Below are 27,743 nucleotides of genomic sequence, written 5' to 3' on the forward strand. Positions count from 1 at the left end.
GATAATAAGCTATAACTTAGCAAAAAATTGTTTTGAATCAATGATATTTCACTTATCAAGTTTTATTGTAAGAGGAACATTTTTTTTTAATGGGCGGTGCCACGTGTTATGTAGAAAGGTAATTTATCTGAAATTAAATGTGCAATTGAAGCTCACGCTGAGTATATAATGTTCGGTTACACCCGAACCTTTACCTTTCACCTTTAAGCCGACGAAACACCGACGTAAGGCGTGTGCATTAACCTGGGTCGATTTGTATGGACGAAAGTTAACCGATATCGCGCCATCGCTTTTTCGATAGGATTTGGGCTAAGGAAAAAAAGTTCCACTACGCATAACTAAGAAAATAATTTTCGAGCCTGCGAAATTTCATTTTTTTTACTTTTTTTCAACTTTGATTTTTAAGGGTTTTTTCATCATATTGTATACCCTATCCGATCCAAAAATGTTCGCTAATAATATTTTTTTTTTTTTTCGAAAAACTGTTATCGCCAACGTTTTTAGTGGACATTTTTGGGTCGGACAGGGTATACAAGAAAATTTTACAATCAAATGAAAATTTTTTAGTAGATCATGAAAAAAAACCTGTTTAAGTGACTTAAACTATGAACATTTTTCGTTCGTTTGTTTCATTAGCCATTGAGTGTGCTTGTAATTCTCAACTGGTTAGTGAAATATTCTGAAGACATAGTTAACATTTTTTTATCCCAAAGCGGGGTTTTTCAAAGCAAAACAAGGTGGCTCAACCCGCAGCCAATACCTTGGAGCCCCCAGTGCTCGCCCCAATGAATACATACAAGGTGTAACAGGCGCATAGCGACCTCTCTCTAAAATAATATACAGCCCACTTAAATAACAAATAATATATAACAAAAGAACTATTCGCCCATCGAATCACCAAAGCTTAGACAAAACCTTAAAAATCAAAGTCGAAAAAAAGAAGAAAAAAATAAAATTTCGCACGCTCGAAAATTATTTTTTTGGATATGCGTAGTGGAACTTTTTTTCCTGAGCCCAAATCCTATCGAAAAATCGATGGCGCGATATCGGTTGATAAATCGACCCAGTCTCATGTGCATACTCGTGACATTCGTTGAAGTTTTCAAAATTCTTTTCGAAAAACCGATAGGTCTAATAGGTTCTAACCAACAGCGCACAAACAACAATAGCTGCAACAAAAGCAATGGGGTATACTATGTCAGAAGTAGTTTTTTTTTTTTATTTCTCTTTATTGTTATATTTAAATTTGTTAGAATGTAAATACCGTTCATTTGTCGTTGATTCGCTGATTTATAAATCACCGCATAGCACGGAAAATTTTAAGGAAAACTCATACCCATACCTCGCTCTTCATATATGTATGTATGTATGTAGTTGACCACTTTCGAATTTTCATGAAACGCGGGATTAATAGGTATTTATGTGTGTTGAGTGTTTGTTGCTACAGCTTTCTGCCTGCAAGTTTACTTCCTAACATCCAGGTATGCCGTTGTGGCGCGCGCGGCAAGTTACCTTTTTTGTACCTAATAATTTATATTTTGATTTTTTTTTTTTCACTGGCTCAATTACTATTTTTTGCTTTTGTATTTCCTGTGTATGGCTTTTCCTGTTAAAGCAAAAATTATTATGAACTCGAGACCGACTGCGGCAAACCGCCTCGCATCTTTGTTATGAATTCGTTGCGCCTTTTCGATTAAGTCGAGGAATTGTCGGAGTCGTTACGCTCTTGCTGTTGCTGTGTTGCCGTTGTATGGACTTTTGCTGTTGTTGGTTGTTTGTTTGCATTTGTTTACATTAGTTTACATTAGTTGCAAACTGTGTTTTTGTTCTCTGCTCTTATTTTCATTATTATTATTTCGTTTTTGTATGTTGTGTGTTATTGTTGTAGCCGTAAGGCTCTCAGATATTGTATACCTTTATATATGTACTTATTTTGGTGCGTACATATGTATGTATGTATGTTCTTTTAATATACATAAGTTTTTTATGAATGTGTGCCTATTTATGCTTTTGTTGTTGTTTGTAAGCTTACCCACCCATTCTTATAACTACATACATACAAACATACATATGTACTTATATAGAGGCCTCATTCTGCCCATTTCGCGCATGAGAACATTTTCAAGTTGCGGAAGCAATTGCGCGTGCTGAAGTTGTCGAATATTCTTTGCCAGGCACGACTTGTTTCAACTCAAAAAGCAAATATTGCAAAGTAACGCCATCGTATATTTCCCTCTTAGCCAAACTCATACAACGAAAACAATCAATGACAATCCGCCACATCAACGTCTACGTTTTTATTGTGGGTGACAAAGCATAATTCAAGGCGCAAAGGGTTGCCATTTTGCCTATGAGTATGTTAGCCTAGGCGCAATGTAGTATGTATATGTATATGTGTGTAAGGTAAATAAATATGGAATGAATACAGTCGCTTTTAAAAAACAATATATACATAACATACTTTCAAAATATGGATTTCTGAGGTTGTATAGTTTTTTTTTTTTTAACTTCGCCTTATCGAGCAAACCAAAACTAAAACGTAGAAAGTTTTTGATTAAATTTGTTAGCTTTTAACTATTTCTACAATTTAAAAAAAATGGAGATTGATTTATTTGAAGCTTTTTTTATTATGATTGTTACTAATTAAAATTTTAAATACAAATTTAAAATTTTTCTTTTTCGGTTTACTATTTTTAATTTTAAAATATTTCGTATAACTTTTTTAACCCATTTTTCATGTAAAATTTTAGCCCTCAAAAATTTTGTTACCCTTTTGTTTTTAAATGTTTAGAAATTTTTTTCTTTTTTATTTCTTTGTTAAATCTTTAATTTAAAATATTAGTTCATAATTGTTTTTTTTTTCAATTTTAAAATGTTTAGACTATTTTTTAAATAAAATATTTAGAAAAATTATTCCTTTACATTTTTTTATTTATTTCTTAAATTAACGTTTTATTTTTGGCGCGTTTTCTTTTTTTGTAATTTTATTTTTTTTAAATATTCGGAGTATTTTTCTTATTTATATGTGTATTTATTTATAGTTATCACTTGTTTTTTTTTTTTATTTTAGAATATTTAAGCGATTTTGTCCTTTTTTTATTTAGTTTTAAATTTAAGATTTTGATTCTCAATTATTTTTAAACATTTTTTTTTTACTTTAAAACATTTATATTAGTTTTCTCACATTGATTTTTTAATTATAAATTTAAGTTGTTGTTTTTTTTACAGATTTCAAAATATTGTTAGAAATTTATCTGGTTTTTAATTTTAATTATTTAGCTTTTAATTGGATTTTACAATTTTTGAAATATTTTTGGAGATTCATTTATTTAATATTTTATCTGATTGATTTTGTTTTTTAGATTTTGCATTTTTTTGTTAGCTCTTCAATTCTGTTTGCAAATTGATTTATTTAGTATATTTGTAATTTGAGACTGTTTCTTTTAACTTAATTAAATTTTTTAAAGAGATCGATTTATTTAGCTTTTTTTGTTTTAATGTTTTCAATTTCAAATTTGTTTTTTTTACATTCCTTGAAATATTTTTGAGTTCGATAAATGTAATAAATTTGTGTTATTAATATATTTTTTTTTTTTTAATTTTTTATTTACTTTTTTTAGTTCTAAAATTGTTTTTTTTTTTTTTTTGCAAACTTAGAAATATTTTTGTAGATCGATTTTGTAGTACTTAGTTTTTTTATTAATTTGTTTTAATTTAAATTTCTTCTACAATATTTTAAACTTTTTTTATGTATGTATGTACTTGTTGATATTTCCGAATATATTTCTGTTACTATACGGTAACCGTCTTTAGGGGTAACTACAAAATTATAGTAAAAAATTCCATCGTAGAGTAAACGAAATATATTGGGAAAAGTTTAAAAGGTCGCTACAATTTCCAAAATATTTTTTGTTATTAGTTTGTTAACTTTTTTTTTTAACAGTTGATGTTTTTGGTGTTTTTTACTTGACATTTCATATAAAAATTTGTATCTCAATTTTTAATATTCACACTTTTTTACTATTTTCAAAATATTTTGGAGTTAATTTATTATTTAATTTTTTATTCATTTATGGGTCTTTTTAATTTATCTTTTGGTTTTATTAATTCTTTCTTGTTTTTGAATTGTTTTTTGGGCGATCGATACAATTAGTAGCTAATTGGGTTTGAAGATCGATCGTTTACTGAATAAGTTTTCTTATTATTTTTAATTTAAATTTTGTTAAAATTTTGTTAATGTTATTACTTTTTAGTATGTTAATTTGTTAATTTAATAAAATTTTTTTTTATCTATTTATTTATGTTATTTTTAATTCTTATCAATGGTCTTCATCTTCTTTTTAATTTTATTTGTTAATTTTCTACTGCTTTTCTCTTTTTGAAATTTTTAAAATATGTTCAGTATTTTTTCTTAGTAATTTCTTTAGTTAATTAAGTGGCTATCTGTCCTTACTAATTTTTTCTTTTATTTTTAAATTTAGTTTACAATAATTTTTTGCAATTAAAAAATTTTTTTAATAATAACAAATCTAATTTATATCTGTATCCGGAAGAAAAATCTTCAAAAACAAACAAACTTATTTCACGAGAATATTTTTTGTATAACATAACACAAGTTTTTAAAATTAAAAAAAAAAAAAAATTGCTTTAGGTTTTTAAAATTCGGACAGTTTTTTTTTTCAGTATTTTAACTATGTTATTAAAATAATGTCAGCGAATAAAAAGCTATATACAAAAACTACATAAACAAACTTGAATTTTTTTATCAAAATGTTACAGTTTTTCATAAAATAATTTTCTATTATCAATTTTTTGTTGTTATTTCGGCCTACTGATTTGTATGATCGCGGGTTCGAATCGAGCTCAAGGCCTAACAAAAATTTTCTATCATTATTATTGTTATAATAAATTTTTCTTAATTGAAAAAATTTTTTAATTAGAATAGAAGAAAGAAAAAAATTAGACAACTGCCAAAGCTCGTTGTATAGATCCACTTCGGGAACTGCTAAATTCCTTCGTCGGCAAGGTTAGGCGCCGCTGCTATAACCATTCAGCCATCAGAACGGTTTTTTCTTTGTCTTCATTAATCCCACTTCTATTCTGGTTCGTGCCAATTGATATTCACAACACTGCGACATCTGTTGCAGAATGGATGTGAAAATTGGACTTGTTTGATGGCAATGCTGCCATAGTGTCATATTTTATTGACACTTTTTCTATTATATTTTTCAAAATATTTTGTATAACAATTTTTCTCTCAAAAAGTTTTCTCCAATGTTAAATTGTAAAGTTGCAAAATACCTAACCCATATAAGAAAAAAAAAATAAAAAGCAATAAAAACTAATTAGGAATAAATTTTGTGAAAATAAGTTTTTCATTTTGGCTGGCAATTACTGTGTATATAGTTATGTGCATAAACCAAACAAGCTGGTTCAAACAACAGTATCCCACCCTTCATATATATGTACATAAGACTGATTCGGATAGATTTCAAGCTTTGTTTTTAAAACGGTCTCGGAAAACATGTTGTTAAATACCGTGTAAACAATTTTTTACCATAACTTCGTTATTTGACCAAATTTAATCTTGATATGCCACTAGTTCGGACTTGGGAAGCAAACACTACATTTCCCTCGCATATTCTTTTGAGTTTTAAAGCCATTTTCACATAGTTTTGTCTGCTAACCGAGTTTTTGCTCCCTAAAGTATATTTCTCGATTCACGAAACTACGAAAAAACGACTTTGCGAACACTTTTAAACTTGCTTCGAAAAAAAAAATGTTCATGAAAGGTCTAATGTGTGAACGTACAAATTTTAGCTCGCAATTTCATACTCAAAAGATTTATATCACATAGCGTTGATGCGTTGATTTCAAAGGAAGCTTTTTCAAAGGACTTAAAAAGTGTGAAACGGCTTTACCAAACCAGTCCGTTTGTGAGATAAAGTAAAACAAGCTTCAATGAAATCAGCAGTAGCTACAGCAAAAGTAACACCAGTAGCAGCAGCAGCAACAACAACAGCAGCAATAGCAACACCAACAGCAACGCATTGCACTGCAGCTGAGTTTGTTGGCCGCACTTTTAATGGATTTCTTATTTCTTTTATTTAAAAAAGTTTTGTGTGTGCAATTGTGTGTGAATTTACATATGTGCTTATGCTTCTGTTTGTATTACACAAAAGTGTAAACTTTTTCCCCATACGTCACTATAAATTCTCACTTTTAATCCATGTTTAAACACGCTTTGGCATTCAGTAAATTCAAAAAACGTGTCAAAGCCATTTAGTCGTTTGTTTAAAGTGGCCTTTCCTATTCTGTCTGCCCTATTTTCAATTTCAATTTATTTATAAACTACCCGTCAGTCTCTATTGTATTTCGGACGAGTTAAAAATGTTATTCACGTGCTTATTGGCCGTCGCCTCATTGAAGTCGTAAATAATTCAGTGTTATTATGAGCACATGCACACGTCTTTCTATATTTTTCCCGTGAGGATCAAGATTTATGTAAATGCGTATATTTATTTATTTATCATCCATCAAAAAAGCCATCAATGTTAATCTATGCGTCTAAGTTAGAAAATCAATTAGAAAACTTTTGACACATGAATGAAGGATGCCAGCTACTTTGTATGTAGGTTTTAAGTTTTCTATCAGCCCAATTCTAATCGAAATTCCGTGCGAGTTTTTTCCCTTCTCCCATTCCTCGTATTCTAAATAAAAATTCGTTTGTGAGTTTTTTCACTTCTCCCTCTCCTCCTATTCTGAACAATGTTCGAAAAAGCGGAAAACGGTTATGGGAGAAAAGTAGGTATTATGAATGTGAGGGAGAGGGAGATTTCTCTGCCATTTCATAGGAATTTTTTCACTAGTTAAATTAAAGGGAATGCATCGAAATAGTTAAAGGAAATTCGTTCTTTTAAGAAAGAACACTTATTTGTACAATATTCTCACTGTTAATACAACAACAACCACAATATTCTTTATTTTAAGTCGAAAAGTATATCATAAGCAACGGAAGAGCTCTTCGCATATTTGATGTAGCCATCCAGAAATTACGCAAGATTTTTTAAGAAGGCTTAAATAGATTTTGGCATATGGCGAAAGGCGAACTCAACTCGATTTGGCCGCCAGAAAATTGCTTTGCGGAATGAATGCAGGCAACTCCGGCGGATTTGTGTTATCCCGCCGGTCTTCTTCTTGTGCTCCTCTGTTGATGTTGCTGTGGCACCAATTCATTACTCACTTCAGTGAATACCATATGAAATGCAATAATGTGCATTGTTTATACCTTATTTCTTAATTTCAAACCAATTGGCAAAAATAATTAAACTTTTCAATTTTTTAAACAAAATCAGCCCAATTCTAAACGAAAATTCCGTGCGAGTTTTTTTCCCTTCTCCCATTCCTCGTATTCTAAATAAAAATTCCTTGTGAGTTTTTTCACTTCTCCCTTTCCTCCTATTCTGAACAATGTTCGAAAAAGAGGAAACCGGTTATGGGAGAAAAGTAGGTATTATGAATGTGAGGGAGAGGGAGATTTCTTTGCCATTTCATAGGAGTTTTTTCACTAGTTAAATTAAAGGGAATGCATCGAAATAGTTAAAGGAAATTCGTTCTTTTGAGAAAGAACACTTATTTGTACAAATTTGTGCTAAAATATGTATTTACATTCTACCACAATATTCTCACTGTTAATACAACAACAACAACAACCACACTATTCTTTATTTTAAGTCGAAAAGTTTATCATAAGCAGCGGAATAGCTCTTTGTATATTTGATGCAGCCATCCAGAAATTGCGCAAGGATTTTTTAAGAAGGCTTAAGTAGATTTTGGCATATGGCGAAAGACGAACTCAACTCGACGTGGCCGCCAGAAAATTGCTTTGCAGAATGAAAGCAGGCAACTCCGACGGATTTGTGTTATCCCGCCATCTTCTTCTTATGCTCCTCTGTTGATGTTGCTGTGGCACCAATTCATTACTCATTTCAGTGAATACCACATGAAATGCAATAATGTGCATTGTTTATACCTTATTTCTTAATTTTAAACAAATTCGCAACAATAATTAAACTTTTCAATTTTTTAAACAAAATAAGAAATGCGCAACGAAATTTCAATTGACAAAACAGCTGACATCGAAAATTCGAAATTCCTGTTCCCCAATTTTTCTTCTCCCTAGGAGAAAAGAATTGGAGGAATTTTTCCGCGGGAATAAAAAATCCGCGAGAACAAAATTCCGCGAGAATATTTAGAATTGGTCTGAATAAGAAATGCGCAACGAAATTTCAATTGACAAAACAGCTGACTTCGAAAATTCGAAATTCCTATTCCCCAATTATTCTTCTCCCTAGGAGAAAAGAATTGGAGGAGTTTTTCCGCGGGATAGAAAAATCCGCGAGAACAAAATTCCGCGAGAATATTTAGAATTGGTCTATATATGAAATAAAATGATTTGGGTATTTTTGACAGTAACGTGCTCACGGAGTGGGAGAATACTAAAAGTGAGCGTACGGTGTAAGCGTAGTTTTTGCAAGTGGTGTGCTACATCGTCATCATCATCATCTTCCTCAACTCCTTTTGGAGCATAGGGTCTCGACCACCGACTTAAATCGTATTCTATTAGGTGCGGTTCTTGTAATATCATTCCACGTGAACCCTGCGTCTTCGAGTTCTTTATCCCCAGTTCTGCGCCAAGTTTTCGCAGGTGCACCAGGTCATCGGCTGCCTTGTGGATTCCACGCAATGCTTGTCTGGCTATATTTACTGGAGGTCTTCTGAGAGTGCTACATGGGGCATATATGTATATAGAATGTAAGTTCAAGCATCATTAGTAATGGTATTGGTCAATTATATAGAGTACAAGAGAATGTAAGTGTAAGTTGTCACATAATGAGAGAACAAGGTACGTGGTAGAGTTGATTTTCGCGAAATCACACAGCAACTCAAGGCAAATACTTCACCTACATCCATACATATTGTAACGAATTTTGGGGATTTCTGATAATTATGCACCCTCTGCTAACATTCGAATCGCTGAATTGTCAAATAAATAACTCCAATATTCAGTATGGCAAAATGGGTCTTTATTTAGACTACTTTGGGAGTGGTACAATTATAATTCACTATCACAAAAGCGTGTTTAAATCAAATTATTGATTAGTTATTCCTCAGCTTGCGCTATTTTCATACTCTCTGTTGCCTCGTTCGCATATTTCTCCTAAGGTCTAGACATTTCACGACCATGGAACAGTTGTATCGCATACTTGATTATTTAGCTATATGCGTGTGTATGTTTGAGTAACAACTTCTGCTTTTAGCTGATGACTACATGTGAGTACGTGAGATATCTCTACACTTTGAGCTGCTGGTTATGTGTGTGGACTATTCTTCGTTGCCTTGTACATAAGTGTGGCTGCTTGCTGTTTTTGTTGTTGTGATTATTTACTAACAGCATAGTGATGTCAACATTCGTCACAATAAAAATTAAAGTCTCTGAGTACATACACAGTTCTGATTCATGCAATTGCACGACGAGATGTAGACACTGCTATTTTGTTGGAAATAAAGAGTAAGAGATATAATGCACAATTTTTTTACAAAAACAAAGCACGTGATTATATTTTCATGTTTAAGTTGAAATTGGGTTCTTTTTGGGGTTTTGTTGGCTAGCGGCCACCGTGGTGTGATGGTAGCGTGCTCCGCCTACCACTCCGTATGCCCTGGGTTCGCTCCCGGGCAAAGCAACATCAAAATTTTAGAAATAATATTTTTCAATTAGAAGTAAAATTTTCTAAGCGGGGTCGCCCCTCGGCAGTGTTTGGCAAGCGCTCCGAGTGTATTTCTGCCATGAAAAGCTCTTAGTGAAAACTCATCTGCCTTGCAGATGCCGTTCGGAGTCAGCATAAAACATGTAGGTGCCGTCCGGTCAATTTGTAGGGAAAAATCAAGAGGAGCACGACGCAAATTGGAAGAGAGCTCGGCCTTAGATCTCTTCGGAGGTTATCGCGCCTTACATTTATTTATTTATAGTTAGATTTATATTGTAATAATGAGGTACAAACAAAGGAATAAAATATTATGAAAAAAATAAAATGAAATAAAAAAACTATAAATATAAATTAAATAGTATAAAATGAAACAAAATAAAAGAAAATGAAATAAACTAAGACAATAAAATAATTGAAGATCTTGCATTTAATCGTATGTTCATCTATACAATTTTGTGGTTTAAGATATATTGCACAAACATTTCTTTATTAAATTATTGTTTTTATTAAAATGAGAAAAGAGAAAAGAAATAAACATACTGGCTGATAATTGAGCTATTTCAACCCTACCATATTTATACATTTACACTTGCGGTTAAAAAAACGCATATCATCACTTCGATAATTTTTAGGAGACCCATCTAGTGGCAATTATTGAAGACTCGCGGCAACTGTTAAACAACTCGCTAAAAAACAAGTAGTGCTTATTAGCGGCGATACGTTGGCCATAGTGTAAGACCTATAGCTGAATCGGTTGCAATGAAGCGTGGATACACACACTTTTCGTTTCGGTAAAGAAGTGAAGAACAGTGTAGAGATAAAATTGAGAGACAGATTTCGTATGAATTACGCGGGGATTTCCCTCATTGCTTTTAAATATATTTCAAACAATTTTTAATTTATAATTTATTTAATAATTTGGGCAAAATTTAAACAACATGACATCAGGACGGACAAGGCGACAACTGTTTTGATTATTCCATGTAAATATTGTGGTGAATGTTGACATCACTAGGCTGTTAGTAAATAATCATAATCGTATATACATGTACACATTAAAGCTAGCAACACTTATGTACAAGGCAACGAAGAGATCTCTCACATACATACATGTGGTCCTCAGCCGAAGTAGTTGCTCACACATACACACGCATATGACTATGAGAAACGCATAAACTACAAATATACATGTACCAAGCAGGAGATTCTAGAAGGTGAAACGTCTAGACATTTGGAGAAATATCCAGACGAGGCAACAGAGAGTATAAAAGCAGCGCAAGCTGAGGAATCAGCAATCAGTTTGATTTAAAAACGCAATTACTTTTGAAGTATAAGTGTTGTTGTGAAGTACTCTCAAACTAGTCTAATAAAGACCATTTTGCATTACTGAATATTGCAGTTATTTATTCGACAATTTAGCGATTCGAACGGTTGCAGAAGGTGTATAATAACAAGGATTTCCCAAAATTCGTTACAATATTTTCAAGACCTTTTCTCCCGAGATGGTTGAAGTGTTGCAAACGCATTCAGCCACGTCATGCCTTAGTTGTAGTAAACTTATCCCCAAGAAATTATATTCTCTGAGCTGAGAACCGAAGTCGTGTCGTCAGATTTCTAGGTCGCACGCCCAAAACTAGGCTATGACTGCGTCTGTCTGTATTGTATGCCGCTTAATTCAGTTCATGTGCTGTGGTTCAACATCACTTTTTGTCCTTAGTATTATTTTTATTCTTTTTTTTATTTATATAATTTATATAATATAGTTTATGTTCTAAATTGAAAAGTCTTGTTCTTAACGTAACAGCTAATATTCATCATAAATTTTCACAAACAAAGAAATAATAAAATATTAAAAGAAAACAAAAATTATTTTATTTTTTATTACACCGAAAAAAAGTATGAAGCTAGTAAAATAAACAAACCTGACTTTTTGCTCTTGAAAAACAAGTTCGTTTAGTTATTTCAATAGAAAAAAACTGTTAGTTTCAAGTTAACAAGGCGCTCACTACTTTGTTCTTATGACTATCGTGTCACATAAATCTCTGTCATATCACAGACACCGTTGTTCCAGTGTTGATGGAAATCTATTATTTTAATAGTTTTCATTGGTATACTCAGGGTGACATTAATAATTGTTAGTTAACAGCTAGGCGGCCAACGTTGTGTGATAGAAGCGTGCTATGCCTACCACACCGAAGATCCTAGATTTAAGCCCTGAAAAAAGCAATATCAAAATCTTTGGAAAAAAACTTCGTTCGTGTGTATGTCTATATCCGATCTGCCTGATCCATGTTTCAATTGGAAACAAAATTGTGATGTTTTTTTGACAGAGCTGTGGCTTACATTTGTTGAACTTCCTTTTTGTTGTCTGTTGAAACTCTCAATTCAGAATAAATAATATTTGCGAAGTTGATCTAACAGCTATTTGCGATGGATAAAAATTGACAGAATATATCGGTTGAATTGTCCGGTAGTTCGGTTGATTTATCCACCTTTTTTCTTTCAGTGTAGAGATCCCGGAACACGTTGTCTTATCCAAACGCTCATACCTAATACAAGCTATAGATTAAGTACATTTATTCCACTATAATTGCCCGTTGTCTTTGTATAATTTAAAATTTTCTTAACTGACGTACATTGGAGGTTCTGCTAAAATTTAAGCATTTAATTGCTTTTGCTGTTATTTGTCCGTTCTATCAAATCTACATTGAAATAAAGACTTCAAGTCAGCGACCCGAATTAAAAAACAACAATAATTAAGAAATTTAATTGTAATATTATCCAAAGAACTGCCAAAACAAACAATATAGGAATATCCTTGAAGCATTCATTTTAAAGCCATTATATATGTATGTGTGCACAAGTTTTTATACTCAGCGTGCTTTGCACATAGAGTATATTAACTTTGATTGGATAACTGTTGGTTGTACAGGTATAAAGGAATCGAGATAGATATAGACTTCCATATATCAAAATCATCAGTGTCGAAAAAAATTTGATTGAGCCATGTCCGTCCGTCCGTCTGTCCGTTAACACGATAACTTGAGTAAATATTGAGATATCTTCACCAAATTTGGTATACGAGCTTATCTGGACCCAGAAGAGATTGGTGTTGAAAATGAGCGAATTCGGGTGATAACCACGTCCACTTTTTATATATATAACATTTTAGAAAACAAAAACCTGATTATTTAGTAAATAATACACCTAGAATGTTGAAATTTGCGTGTGGACTGATGTTGAGACTCTTGATAAAAATTTTAAATTTTTTTTAAATGGGCGTGGCACCGCCCACTTGTGATAAAATCGATTTTACAAATATTATTAATCAGAAATCAAAAATCGTTAAACCTATCGTAACAAAATTCGGCAGAGCGGTTGCCTTTACTCTAAGGAATGCTTTGAAGAAAAATTAACGAAATCGGTTAAGGACCACGCCCACTTTTATATAAAAGATTTTTAAAAGAGTCGTGGACGAATATAATAAGCTATATATATGCAAAAAAGAGCTTTATATCAATGGTATTTCATTTCCCAAGTGGATTTATAACAATAAATAGGAAAAATTTCAAACTTAAAAAAGGGCGTGGCATCGCCCCTCTTATGACTAAGGAATTTCTATGTTTCGGGAGCCATAAGTCGAAGAAAAATTAACGGATCGTAATAAAATTGGGTACATACATTTTCCTATAGTAGAACATATTTCTAGTAAAAATGGACGGGCTATGCTAAAGACCACGGCAACTTAGATATAAAAGAAGTTTAAAAGGGTCGTAGACTAGAATAATAAGCTATATCTTAGCAAAAAATTGTTTTGACTCAATGATATTTCACTTATCAAGTTTTATTGTAAGAGGAAATGGGGAGACATTTTTTTTTAAACGGGTGGTGCCACGTGTTATGTAGAAAAGTAATTTATCTGAAATGAAATGTGCAATTGAAGCTCACGCTGAGTATATAATGTTCGGTTACACCCGAAGTTAGACACCTTTACTTCTTGTATGTATGTATGGCTCGCAACTGCGTACGGTCAACAACTAGGAAGGATACTTGTCCCTTAAAACGTTCTATTGCACCTGCTCTCCGTGAAATTGCAATTTCATATTTTTTTTTTTTTTTTTTTGTGAAGTAAAATACAATTAGTGTAACAAAGTACATAACAACTTGCAAAGTAAGTAGCTACACATAAAAGAAAGGTAAAATTTAAAAGAATAATGACTGAAAGAATATATGCACGATTTTCATGTGTTGCTGCATTGTTAAATTTTCTGTAGAAAGTCTATAAATTCATAAAGCATGAAAAATTGCATACTCAAACCTCAATGGTGTAATTTGAAAATTTTAATAGTAAAAACATAAAAACAACTTGTTTGCTGGTACAATGAAAATTTTACACTTGTTGGATATGTAGATAGATAGGATGAGGGAAGTTATGTAGGAGTGTACAAATGTGTAAATATGTAAACGGAAATGTATTTATTTATGTATGTATACATAGTTTCGTAAAGGTATGTTGGTTGTATTAAAATTTAGTAAGAGCAGGCAACAAATAGTGAAATATATTCAGACAGGTACGATGCTAATGAGTGTAAGTAAACACCTGAATTTGAATGCCAAGCATTTATGTATGTGCTTAGACTGCGATCGTTTCGTTTGAACCCGCTTTTTAGAAAGAGCACACATGTACGTAGAAGAGCGTACAAAAGGGCTTCATCATTATCTTTAAAGCGAGAACCTGTTTTGCGCACCTACAACTTGAGAACAGTCATACCATTGACTGATAATTGAACGTTAAAGCCGAGCTAGTTTTTGCTTGGTAAGCAACATATCGCATTTTCTGCCTGAGAATAGATTTATTTTTAAACGTACATAAATACATACATATAGGTACTATGTCTATATACCTTAGGGTGTTTCGAAATAAAGTGGCGAAGAACGGCACCTGAATTGGCAGATTATGCTGCGAGGGTATAGGTATAATTATTTTTTACTCATCAGCTTTGTAACTCAAACACGCCAGGATAGCTTAACAATTTTGAGTGAGATTTGAAACACAAATAGCCAATAGTTGAGAAGGTATTTAAAAAAAAAATTTTTTTAAGATAACTCGAGAAGTCAAGGATCCAGGAAATAGGGGCGGCAGGGTTTGCCAAACCTCGGGTCAGCAATTAAACTAGGTCCTAGAAAACGTCTAGTATCTTCCAAGACGAAGCTATTTTATTACGTTTTTGTACCAAGTTGGGGGTTTTGCGTTTGGTCGTCAAACAAATTCTGGCAACACGAGACATATGTACATTCAATCTATGTAAGGCCTTTATTGGCTGGCCGGCCAGTTCAAACTAACCTAACCTACTTTATGTACATTAAATCAATGATATTAAGTACATATATCGGGAGGGGGGATGATATGAAAGTCACACTAACAAAATACATGCAAAAATTGTATTCAATTCGATCAGTTTTTGTTATGCTCAAGCCTATGTAAATTTTTGTTCAACGAATTGTAGGATTAAAGTCCTCTCATTCCGCTCACGAGAAAATTAAGCAATTCTTCGTGGTTATTTTCTATGCCAATATTTTGACGCTTGTGACTAAGGCATGCTATAACTCGTAATATTGCATAGGGCAAAACAATCCATGCAATCGGTGCAGTTTGCGAGAAAAAGCGAATCCCCTAATGATTTTTGGTTTATGGATCATATTGTGGCGAATGTTGGCATCACTAGGCTGTTAGTAAATAAATGCGCAAAAACGAAACACAGCAGCAGCGAAACTTATGTAAAATATAACGAAGAACATTCACACACATAATCAGTAGCTCGAAGTGAAGAGACATCTCACACACACACGGTAATCACCGGCCGAAGATGTTACTCACACTTACGCACGCATATAAATTACCAAGCAAGAGATACAACAGTTCTAGAAAGTGAAACGTCTAGACCTTTGGAGAAATATGCGGACGAGGCAACAGAGAGCATAAAAGCAGCGCAAGCTGAGGAGTGACTAATCAGTTTGATTTGAACACGCTTAGTTGCGAAGTATAACTGTGAAGTATAATTGGACTACGCCCAAAGTAGTATAATAAAGACCATTTTGCAATATTGGAGTTATTTATGCAGAATATTGGAGTTATTTCTTCGATAGTTCAGCGATTCGAACGTTAGCAGGAGGTTAAAAATAAGCGGAATTTCCCTAAATTCGTTACAATATGGATAAATCCAGAGCTAAGGAATTTTGGAAAGATGGACAGTAGACTAGGCCAAAGTAAAAGAGTTGCAAAAGCGCCCCTCTAAATTTAAAGCTGATCTTGAGAGGGTTTTTTTTTATTTAAAAAAATAGTTTTTTGTCTCTGTAAATACAGCCGAAGATAATTTTTTGTTGCTATTTGAAATCCGGTTTTTTAAATTAATATGTCATTATTTTTGCCTTGGGAAGCTCTATAATTCCTATTAATGCCCTTTTGAGCTCTGCAGTCGTTCTCACATACTCGCTTTTTCAAAGACTTCAGAACTAAAAAGGAATTACAGAGATTCACAAGACAATCCTATTTTATTAACAGCCGAGGCTCTGGCGACCCCGAACTCCTCATGGATCTAGGATGGGAGGGCGGTATGGCCTAGAAGGTCGCATGTGGCCATAATAAATCGTTCCCGAGATGGTCGGGCTTGGTACTGGAACGTACGGGATCTGCATCCGGCAAAGGACCATCAACTAGATAACACTCCCCAAGGCCTTCGGGGAGTGTCTTTATCGCTACAACAACAGCAACAAAATTATGACACATCAAATTTAAAAGTCAGATCTCAAATAATCAAGTTACAATAAGATCAAAAAATGAAAACTTCCGACATAATCCAAAAGAGCGGGGTTCAGCAATTTTTTTCGACCCACTCTAGTAGTCAGTACTGAAGGATCTTTAGATTTTACTTCGTGTTAAGAGGTAATATTAGAACCATGTATGAGCTTTTTCGCAACATTTTTGGGATCAGTACGTCACTGTATTGAATTCATCAAGCATCACTTTCTTGATCAATTCGGTTCTATCTTCGTATCATAACGAGACCAACTTAGATTATTTATGCATCTCTCTGGATCGTTTCTTCCGGAATGATGTCAGTACTAACTCGTAAAACGTTCTTTTTATGGTTAATAATGGCATTGATTTTTTAATCATGTCGATTTTATTTGTTTTATCACATCCCGTTGTCTTCTGATCATTTCGAGGCTTATTTTGGATGATTCCAGCACTGTTTTCGGGATCATACGACGACAGTTACGAAATTATTATAAGGGATTATAATAATTATAAAATAGCACCGTATCACATCACAGGGGTGATTTTGGGGTCTTTTCCGGGTAATTTCGGTATTGCTCTCGAGATCTATTGGGGTTTTAGATTATTTCGAGGCCACTTCGTGACTATTCTCGGTCAATTTTGAGACTAACCCTTGGGGTGTTTCTAAGATCGTTTCGTAATCATTCCGGAATAACTTTTGACCTATCTCGGGATAATTTTAAGACTATCTCTAGAAAATTTCGAGATATTTTTTTTGGAGTTTCGGGTTCTATTTTGGGCTGCTTTGGAATCATTTCGCGACGATTGCGGTAAATATGTATAAGATGAGTGAAAACTGCCTAATAGTTAACCAAGCATGTATCATATGTCATATGCGATTAATTGCTTTAAAAAAATTTGAATATGTGAATTTAGTTGAGTTTTCTCAATTTTTATCCTTTTATATACATACATTAGAGTGGGTCGATTTGTATGGACGAAAGTTAACCGATATCGCGTAATCGATTTTTCGATAGGATTTGGGCTCAGGGAAAAACGTTCCACTACGCATACCCAAAAAAATAATTTTCGAGCCTGCGAAATTTCATTTTTTTTTTTTGCTTTTCTGACTTTGATTTTTAAGGTTTTTTTCATGACCTACTAAAAAAATGTTCATATGTACATATATATATATATATATATATATTTATTTTTTTTTTTTCAAAAACTTGTTATCGAAAACGTTTTTAGCGGAAATTTTTGGGTCGGACAGGGTATACATGAAAATTTTACAATCGAATGGAAATTTTTTAGTAGGTCATGAAAAAAACCTAAAAAATCAAAGTCGAAAAAACGTCAAAAAAAATGAAATTTCGCAGGCTCGAATATTATTTTTTTGGGTAAGCGTAGTGGAACTTTTTTTTCCCGAGCCCAAATCCTATCAAAAAATCGATGGCGCGATATCGGTTAATAAATCGACCCAGTCTAACATACATATATGCCGGTATGTATTTATGCATATAGGTAGTATGCACATAGGCTTGGCTAGAAAATGACTAGCTTATCATTTAAAGCGCAATTTAATTTCAAAACACGTGATATCACAATTTGTGCCAACACACACCTTCAATGAAAGTTCATTTAACAAGTGAAAAATTCGTCAACTCAATGAAATTTTTATACATACGTACATACATACAATACGCACTATTTGAACATGTTTATTTTTTCTTATGGGAATTTGTCTAAATTAATTGTCATAAGCACGCAAAGTTTTGAACAATGTAGGACAATCCCATCTCGTGCCCTGTATTAACACATAAACAGGGCATTGACCAATTTTTTTTTGCTAAGGAAATCACTTAGTTAGAAGTAAATTTCATTAATAATACTTAGTGATCCGAATGAAATTTATATGTTATGTAAATATATATATACACTTGTTTTCATAGTTTTTAAAAGGAAACCCAAATATGTGGAAAAATTTAATCGGTTGAGGAGGGGGAGGATGACGCTAAGGTAAGTGAATGGGGTCACTTGGAGCAGAGGAAAAAAGGGACCTGCTGAAGGCAGAAAATCGAGCGGTCCAAGGTTGGGTGGGCTTCCTGCGAGGTGTATGCATGGATGGAAGTTAATGATGATTATGACATCCGCCCCGCATCAAGGTGGACAAGGGTTAAGGGCCCCGACCCCTCGCCCTGAACTATCCCACCTTGACTGCGCAAAGGGGCGGATTCACCTTCTAACAGGTGTATGTGACAATTATTATTGAACAATTAATTTTAAAAAAATTATAGTTCTTTGAATGAAAAAAAATAAGTGAAGAAGGAAACAAAAAAATAAATAAAAAGGAACGAATGAAAATGAAATTTCACTAAAAAGATTGTACCTAGAGTTCGGAACCTCATGTTCGCCAGGGCTGGACAATCGCAGAGGAAATGGGTGACTGTGTCATTACAATAATTCACACTACAGTTCCTGCACCTGATGTTGAAGGTGATTCCCATTCTCTCCGAGTATGAGTTAAATGGTCAGTGTCGTTTAAAGGTAGATGTGATGCTGAATATCTCTTTTATAGACATATTCAGTAGAGACACCCTTCTCCACTGGTTGTAGTCAGGCCATGCTTGCTATCAATTTTCTTGAGAATGATATGAATGTCACTCTATATTGATGAAAGTGGACGGTGCATATCTAATGTTGCACCGGTCTCTGTCAGTTCATCCGCTTTTTCATTGCTATCAAAGATTCTGTGACCTCTTACACAAGGGAGCGTACATTATGACTCTAATGATTTGAGCGCTCCTTGGCGGTCGGGGTATATGCTTATCTCACCGTCGCTTACTGCATTATCTAACAGCGTCTCTGCTTAGAAGATAATAACTGAGTTTGGGAGACGGATGGAAATTGCCACTTTTACCTGTTCGAAGAAAACCCCGCACTAACAACGCTGCCCATTTTGAACGCATCAGTGTAGAGTGAGGAATTCCTCAATGTGAATGATAGGTAATCTGTTGTCGCATCCACTTTTGGGAGCATTCTTAGAATACCGCTGTGATCATCCGGCCTATCGTTCAAAATTCTATAGTCCCAAGTCTGAGCTGAGATAGAAGCTTCCATACGTATGTAGAGGTCCAATGGTAGCTGGTTAGGGATAATATTTAGCGCATCCATTGGATACGACCCAAGTACCCCTGTTAGCCCCGCGCATGCCTCGCGCTGTATTTTATTTAGTCTCTAGATGTATATTCCTTGTCCAGCCGACCACTACACCAATGCTCCGTGCGCTAGAATGGGTCTTATAACCGCTGTGTAGAGACACATCATAAGCTTCGATGTTAGGTCCCAGTACCTGCTAACTATTCTATTACACGAGTAGTATTCTACTCTTCTATCAATATTGTTTTTCTTGTCTAGTTGAGAGGGAGAGTTCAGTGTCATTTAGTGAGCGCATTCGAAATTTAGGTATTTTGTAGTAGTAGTTAAAGACATATTTCGCTACATATATACGTACATACCTACACACATATGGACATAATTTATGTAAATATTATTAAATAACTAACACTAAAGCTACACTATTCATGACAATTACGCCGCCCTTAACTTTAATTAAAATTGTTAAATGGCCTCGTTTTGTCTTGTCATCTAAACTTATTAAAAATTCTTAAGAAAATGAGTCAGATCTCAGATTGTGCTGAAATTATGAATTATTCATTAATAACAAAGTAGGCGAACTAACTGTTTAACAATAGCAAAAATGAACTACTTTTTGGCTGCTACGAATTCAACACTCGCTTATAGCGTTATATGCCAATGCAAATACAAAGAAAAGTGAGCGAAATTTGCCAATTTTCACATGAATTAAAAAACAAAAGTAATTGTTGTTGTTTTGTTGGGGTGTTTATTTACAAGATTACGGGTTCGGATTTTTGGTTAGAATTTTCTTTTTTAATTACTGAATTTTTTTTAAATTGGACTTAAAGAAAATTTAATTTAAAAGGCTGTCCTATTAGTCTAGAAAATTCAATGCAAAAATTTCCGATTTTTTTATGTTTTTTGTGGTTATTGGTTTTCTTCGATTTATTTTATTTTGGACGATAAAAATTTCTTTTTCTGGATGACTAGCCACTTTCTAAATAAAAATGTGGAAAACAATTTGTTATAAAAATAGTTATCATAGAAAAAATGTATTACAAAAAAATTTCATGAGAGAAATAATCACAAAAAAAACTAACAAAAACAAATCATTAAACAATTCATCGTTTTGTAACTTATCACAAGCAAAACCAAAAAAAGCTTTTGAATTAGAAAAAAATTATCAACAATAATTTCTCAAAAAAACTAAAAAACTTTATAATTTTAAGAAAAAATATTAGATCAAACCAAATAAGTTATGAAGAAAGAATTTAGTTATAAAAAACTTCATCAACAATGATTTGACAAAAAAAAACAAAAAAATAAAACAAATAATTTAGTTATAAAAAAATTCAGCAACAATGATTTCACAAAAAAAATTCAATTATAATAAAGTGTTGTGTTAAAAGTGAAAATCTCCACAAAAATTAATACAAATATTACAAAAAAAATTCTCAATGCCAGGAGCTTGAGCCCACAGTCTTAAAAATAATTTATTTCTTCAATTAAAAGAAAACATTTTTTCTACAAACTTACCTGTTGGCAAAATAGCATTATTTTCGCGACGCCATGTAATTGTTGGCGTTGGATAACCGCTGGCATAACATTCCATCTGCACTTCACTGCCTTCGCTCGCCACCACCGATTGCGTCGAATTATCAGAGATGACGGGTGGACGACGCACCGACAATTTCACATTGGCACTAACTTTGTGTACAACTGAGATGACCACTTGACAGGTGTAAGTGCCTGCATCAGTCTCTTGTATGTCCTTAATTTGTAATTTATATGTGGAAGAATTGGGATCATAACGTAGCGAAAAACGTGAATCTTTAATAACTAACGTTGAACCAGTCGATAGAAAGACAGGATCAACATCGGTCTTTGACCATAAAACCTGATAATCACTAGCGTACTGTACCGAACAATCAAATTCGACAGTACCACCAATATCCTTAATTTGTTCTTGTGTAATGTAGGAAATTGTTGGAGTACGTTGCGCATGCGCACTACCCGCCAATAGCGCCCACAAGCAAAAAATAATGGCGGTGGAGGCGGCAGTGCCACTATTCAAGGTGTTGTATATGGATGAGGAGGACATTGTATTGGCTGTGAAGTATGTAATTGTTTTTTTTTGTTTATATTTTTTATTTCGCACTAAGTACACTCTTGAGTACACTCTTTAAAAGGCAAAACTAGTTTTTCCCCACAGAGAAATGTATTTTGTTGTTCGTTTTCATATATTATTTATTTAATTTTTTCTTTTAGTTTTAATTATTGAATTTTTACTTTAGCAAATTGTTGTGCACCACACCCTAAATAGACAAGTGTGTATATATCTAGGTATATAGTATTGCAATTCAGCTAATTATTTTATGAATAAAAAATATCTTTTAAGATACTACAAGCTGGCGGTTTGCTGCTTTTTAGCTCGTAGACGTACTGTAACTGTTGCTAGCTGGTACTACAAGTAGAAGTGAGAATATTGAGTCTGACTTTTGGCGATCACTTTGCATTCACACGATTTAAGCACGAAGTACACGAAATATACACATACGAGTATATAATGATTTGTGTTAGTCAGTGGGTCTCTCCCTTTGACTTTTCTGTTTTCGACTTTACGGCGTTTTGGATGCTGTTTACCGATTTTCACCTTTAATGCTCAGCAAGCACCGCTTTATTGTTCTACAACAACTAAAGAGAGCATAACACTAACGTAAAATTTCTTATAAGCCTCGTTTCGGGTTTATGAGCACACTTCTCTTTGTGTAGCTTAATTTTGCTTTTATTTTCAAGTAAACTAACAAATGCACATACGCACAATCTTTTGTTTTTATACTTTGGTATTAACACCTTTTTTTAACTATAAGCCCAGTTTAATTTGTTTGCATGTATTTGTATACCGAAAATAGCGTTAACTCTCATTCAAACCAACCAACATCCGTTTAAACTTTTACGTACGTCCACAAACGTTGACTGTTGCACAGCGAATGAGCGCGCCATAAGCAAAGGTGCAACACAAATCCGTAAATGCATACATTAACTTGGCGGCGCTCGTTTGTTTGCATGTGTGAGTTAGTGTATATGTCGTTCTTTTGTTCGTTAACTTTTCAAATATTTCAACAATAAAGATGGCGCAGTGCAGAGTGAATTGAAATATGCCTTCGTTGGTGAGTTTTCACAACGCTTTTTGGTCTCATTGGCTTTGTGTTTGTGTGATGTGTGTGTAAAATAATCGTGACTTGCTGCAAACAAATTGGTGATTTAAGCCATGAAATACAGGTAAGCAAATTTAAGGTGACCAGCTTACATTTTCGTTGTAAAGTTCGACATGCATCACGTAAAATTCGATTTGTTTCATTGGTACTCTCAGGGATCGTCACAGTTATAATTTTATTATAAATATCGTTGTTAAGTAATTATTTTTGAGTAATTTATTCAGAAAATTTTAACATATGTATATTTCTACTGTGTTTATGACTGAACCCCTCCTAAAAGACTGAACTGTGTATTGAAGGGGATTTGAGGTCCGATTTCTTTCTTATCTTTTCGGGAAGTTTCCAAAAAATCTAATTTATGGCGCGATTTGCTTGAAATTCGGTACAGGGGTACCTCTTTGGCCAAGTTAATATTTGAGAAGCTTTTCATTCCAGGAAGTGAACCAGAGACCAATCTATTCTAAGAAATTATATTTATGGTGCTACTTGCTTGCAATTCGGTACAGGGGTACCTCTTTGACTGACTTAATATTTGAGAAACTTTTCTTTCCGGGAAATGAACCAGTGGCCGACCTATTCGAAAAAATCCTGTTTATGAGCGATTTGCATGCAATTTCCTACAAGGGTTCCTTTTCAACAAGCTTACGACAAGCTTAATATTTGGGACTCATTCTTCCCGGAAAGTGGACCAGGATGATGCGATTAGAAATGTATCATTTAGTAAGCCTTTCGAATATGTAGGTTAATCTTACATATTAAAGCGAATGCAAAATCTGTTGGTATCTTTATACTCAAGAAACGGAAGGAATGATTTTTAAGACCAAAGCTACGTTAGCTTCGTAAAGTTTTTTTAAGTTCCATATGTGGACTCATTTCTGAGATATAGACCAAAATGTGGAACAGGGTGATCCCAGAATGAGTTTTCACAATATGTCAATGAGGGTTTTAACAAGGGGTGGTGGTTAAGACGAAGGACGCAAGGGAAATGAAGAAATATACAAAAAAGTTTTCACAATATGTCAACGAGGGTTTTAACAAGGGGTGGTGGTTAAGACGAAGGACGCAAGGGAAATGAAGAAATATACAAAAAACCATAGGAAAAAGGAAATTAAGGCACATTAGTTCAAGTTGGAGACGGAGAAAACGAGAGTGGTAAGCGAAACCTAGAGATGGAAAGATGAGAAATAATATAGGAATTTGAAAGGAAAGGAATTAATGTGAGAAGGCGAGATAAAAATCGGGGTAGTGAAAGGGGGTAGCAACGGAGAGACAGAGATCAAACATGGGGAGGAGAAGGGAGAGGCAAGGAGATACACATATTGAGATTCCATATATGAGGAAATTGAGGTGGTCCTTAGTATGAGTAGGAGTTGGTGTGAGAGTGGGAATGATATTGGAAGTAAGAATGGAGTAAGAGTGGGATTGGAAGCGGAAGTTGGATTTGGAGTGGGCTAGGGAGAAAGATAAATAAAATAAGCGATGAACAAGATAGAAAGAAGAATGGAAGATAAAGTAGAAGAGAATGGGATACAGAATGAGACGGAAAGCGGGGCTCTTTTTGTAATGTAAGCAATGCAATTCTCGTGCGGAACAAAGACTTTTTGCTCAGAAAATAATAGTTATTATTTTTTCAGTTTTTAATTTTGTTTGGCAAAAACGTTTTTTTTTTCGAAAATCACTTTATGAGTTTTTTTTTTTTAATTTTTCCTTTCGCTCGTGAAATAACAAGCACAGGCCAAGCAGGTTGCTTAAGCAGCATTCTATGGTCCAGAACTCTTCTGTGAACTCACAGAGGCACACACTAGAGGAACCATAAGTAACTGGGAAACAAAGCAGCTCAGACGACACTGAATTGGATGCCCAAGGCAAAGGCAGACCAACTTGTTTATACTCCCATTAACGAGAATATCAGCGAAAGCCATTAATTTAAGCAGAAAGGAGGTTCAAACCCTCACTGGGTACTATACGGGACACTGTAATCTACGATACACAAATCTGTCGCCGGATGAAACGCCAATTCACATTCTCTATTATGGAGTAAAACTTGAGAGGTACTTCAATATATTGAAAGCCTCTACATACAGTAATATGCTGAAAGGTCAAGCACAATAGATCTAAATAATGATTGTCGTAAATCGAGGCCCAATAATAACAGTAATTAAAATGATTTTTTATATCACTTGGAAAAGGTAGTTGTTATTTAGTTTTTATTTCGCTCGGAAAATATCTATCTTTTGAGTTTTTGTATTTGTCTCGAAAATTATAATTTTTTCTGTGGAGTTTTATATTTTTCTTGGAGAACAGTGGCACAAAGTGGGTCACCTTAAACAACTAGGTAATTGGACAACTAAAATCATTAACATCTATCAAGGTTCAAATATTAGCATTTTCCATATACTTTGCTTGAGTTATCCCACAGAAAATTGCACACTTTGCAAAAAATTACGAATTTAAAGTTTCATTTATAATTTTTTGCTAATTTTTTAAAATTGAACAAGTAAATGCTCGTAGAAAACCAAAGACTTAGCAAAAAACATGATTTTAGATTTTGAATGAATTTGGGTTTAAAATAAATAATGAAAAATAAAAATAATATTCGATAATTACTCCACCAGTTTGTCTCGTTATTGCTCAAATATTTAATTGCTTGTTTGTTTTAAGGTGTCTTCAATTTATACTTATTATTAAGAATTCATGAGCTTAACACTGGCTTATAATAATTGAATGTTCAATTATTATGTTTTCCTGAGAGAAACTGAAAAGAAAGAAAAAACAATTTATTGGCATAGTGCGATGGTACCATTTCGAAACCCACCACGAATTCATCATCAGGCAATTTCGTAACTAGCCTAGTGGTTAAGGCAACCGTAAGTTTCACCGTGTGAATCGCGGTTCGAATCTCGGTCAAACCTTTGATAACATTACGAAATTACCTTATGATGAATTCGTGGCGGTTTTGGAAATGGTACCATCGCAATGTGCCAGTAAATGTTTCTTTCTTTCTTTTCAATTTCTCTCAGGAAAACATAATAATTGCACTGAAAGAAATGGTGCTAGTAAAATCAACAAATCGGTTCTGTTGTTCTTGACTTAACGGAGATTCGGTGAAATTGATCGAACTACGGTTAATTCGACCGAGTTCTTTGTCAAAGGAACAAATTAGTTTAGTCATTTCAACAGAAGAGAAATTGTCGCTCTTAAGTTAACAAAATTCTGTAAAATTGATATATTCCTGGTCAATCTAACTGATTTTTTTGTTAACACTACTGATCTCACTGGTCATTTCAACAGCGATCAACAGTCAATACATGAGAAAATTTCAAAAGCAATTTTACTCTCACTGCACTCTCTACTTTGTACTTATGACGATGGTGCCACTTGTTAAAAAAAAATACCAAAATAAGAAAACCACCAAATCGAAAAACACACAAAATGGGAAAACAACAAAAAACTAGTTTTTCAGTTATCAATACAAAACGAAAACCCGTTTTTTGAATTTACTGTGCAAAAAATTATGAGATACCTGGACACCTATTTATCGGGTACAATTTTGCAACTTCTCCAAGCGAAATGCAAAATTGTGCCCTCTTGTTGCAAAAGTTTTGTTTGAACGAACAAGATTTTTCCAAAGTTAGTAACATTTTGTTCAAGTTTTCACGCATTTTCACTCACGCGAACGAATTTAATAAGATAATAAAAAAACATCCTTTTTTTTAATGTTAATGTTTCCGACAACATAAAAGTTTGGGTTGTTTTGGAATCATTTCAACTTAAACGAAAATTACTTGTTACGAAAATTAAACTTGCTGAATTACATGTATGGTTACTCCAGTGGTGAATTGTTCTAGCGATTTGATTCTTTACTTTTCTATAACTTAAAAGTTCTCTATTTAAAATGTTATATCAAACATTTTTACAAGTATTGTTCGAAACAATTAAGTGTGGCAACTACATGCGAGATAAGAAATTGAGAATGAGCTGAGCTGCAGTGTTGTCACTTCTAAAATCTATTTAGTGGTAGATTTTCAAAATAAAAGGGTGGTAGATCTCCTAAAAATAGGGGTAGAATTTTCAAAAACATTAAAACCATTTTTTATTTTTTTCAAATTATTATTATTCAACCATTAAAACGAACATAACAACTTCAAGTGCATTAACAACATATAATCATCTGTATGAAGAGTATGTGTATACTGTATAGACTTTAGACCTTATCAAATAAAAAATATAATTAAATAATAGTGGGACTCTCACCTAGTTTTTAATTCTGAAGTTAGTAGTTGGTAGTTTTAGGCGTTTTTTTAATAAGCTATTTGAATAAGTATCAAAGAACTAGTCTTAAAACAAAAACCTTAACAGCTGAAATTGATAATCAAATGCAAACTACCGACCAAGAACTTTAACAAACCATGTGTGGATACGACTAAAGTTAATTTACAGTCTCCAAATGTTCCATTTTTCATAACACATAGTTCAAACATATAATAATACTACTAAGAAACCTTAAAATAACAAATTACTTCAATGGTATCCAACGAATACCAATAGCCCGAATCTAATTAAATAGACTTCTGCATTAAAACAATTTATTTTTTAAATCTTACAACTTACATCCGTGATATCGAAGGCATCCATCGGATACTGCAATCGACGGCTGAGTGGAATATCGCTCGTATCTCGGCTGCCAGTTCGAGAACGCCCTATCTGAGAATGTTTTTCAAAAACACCATATTTCAGTTTTTCTTTTAAAAACGACCTATCTCAGAACTCGATTGAAAAACGCCCAAAATGTTTTTCATAAATGTCCCAGCTTATGTCACAAATTTATTAAATTTAAGC

At 33.4% G+C, this 27,743-nt stretch overlaps 1 protein-coding gene across 1 annotated transcript in view; it reads right to left on the bottom strand.

Moving 5' to 3' along the window:
• Positions 1–22,662, bottom strand: part of Lac (Lachesin) — a 165,735-nt gene extending 143,073 nt beyond the window's left edge. The window contains exon 1 of the mRNA XM_067774650.1: positions 21,223–22,662. Coding sequence (XP_067630751.1) covers positions 21,223–21,787 — 565 coding nt within the window. The 5' untranslated portion in view covers positions 21,788–22,662. The remainder of the gene's footprint in view (positions 1–21,222) is intronic.
• Positions 22,663–27,743: the final 5,081 nt, after the last annotated feature.

Source organism: Eurosta solidaginis, chromosome 3, assembly GCF_040869045.1.
Source record: "Eurosta solidaginis isolate ZX-2024a chromosome 3, ASM4086904v1, whole genome shotgun sequence".
Lineage (NCBI taxonomy): Eukaryota > Metazoa > Arthropoda > Insecta > Diptera > Tephritidae > Eurosta > Eurosta solidaginis.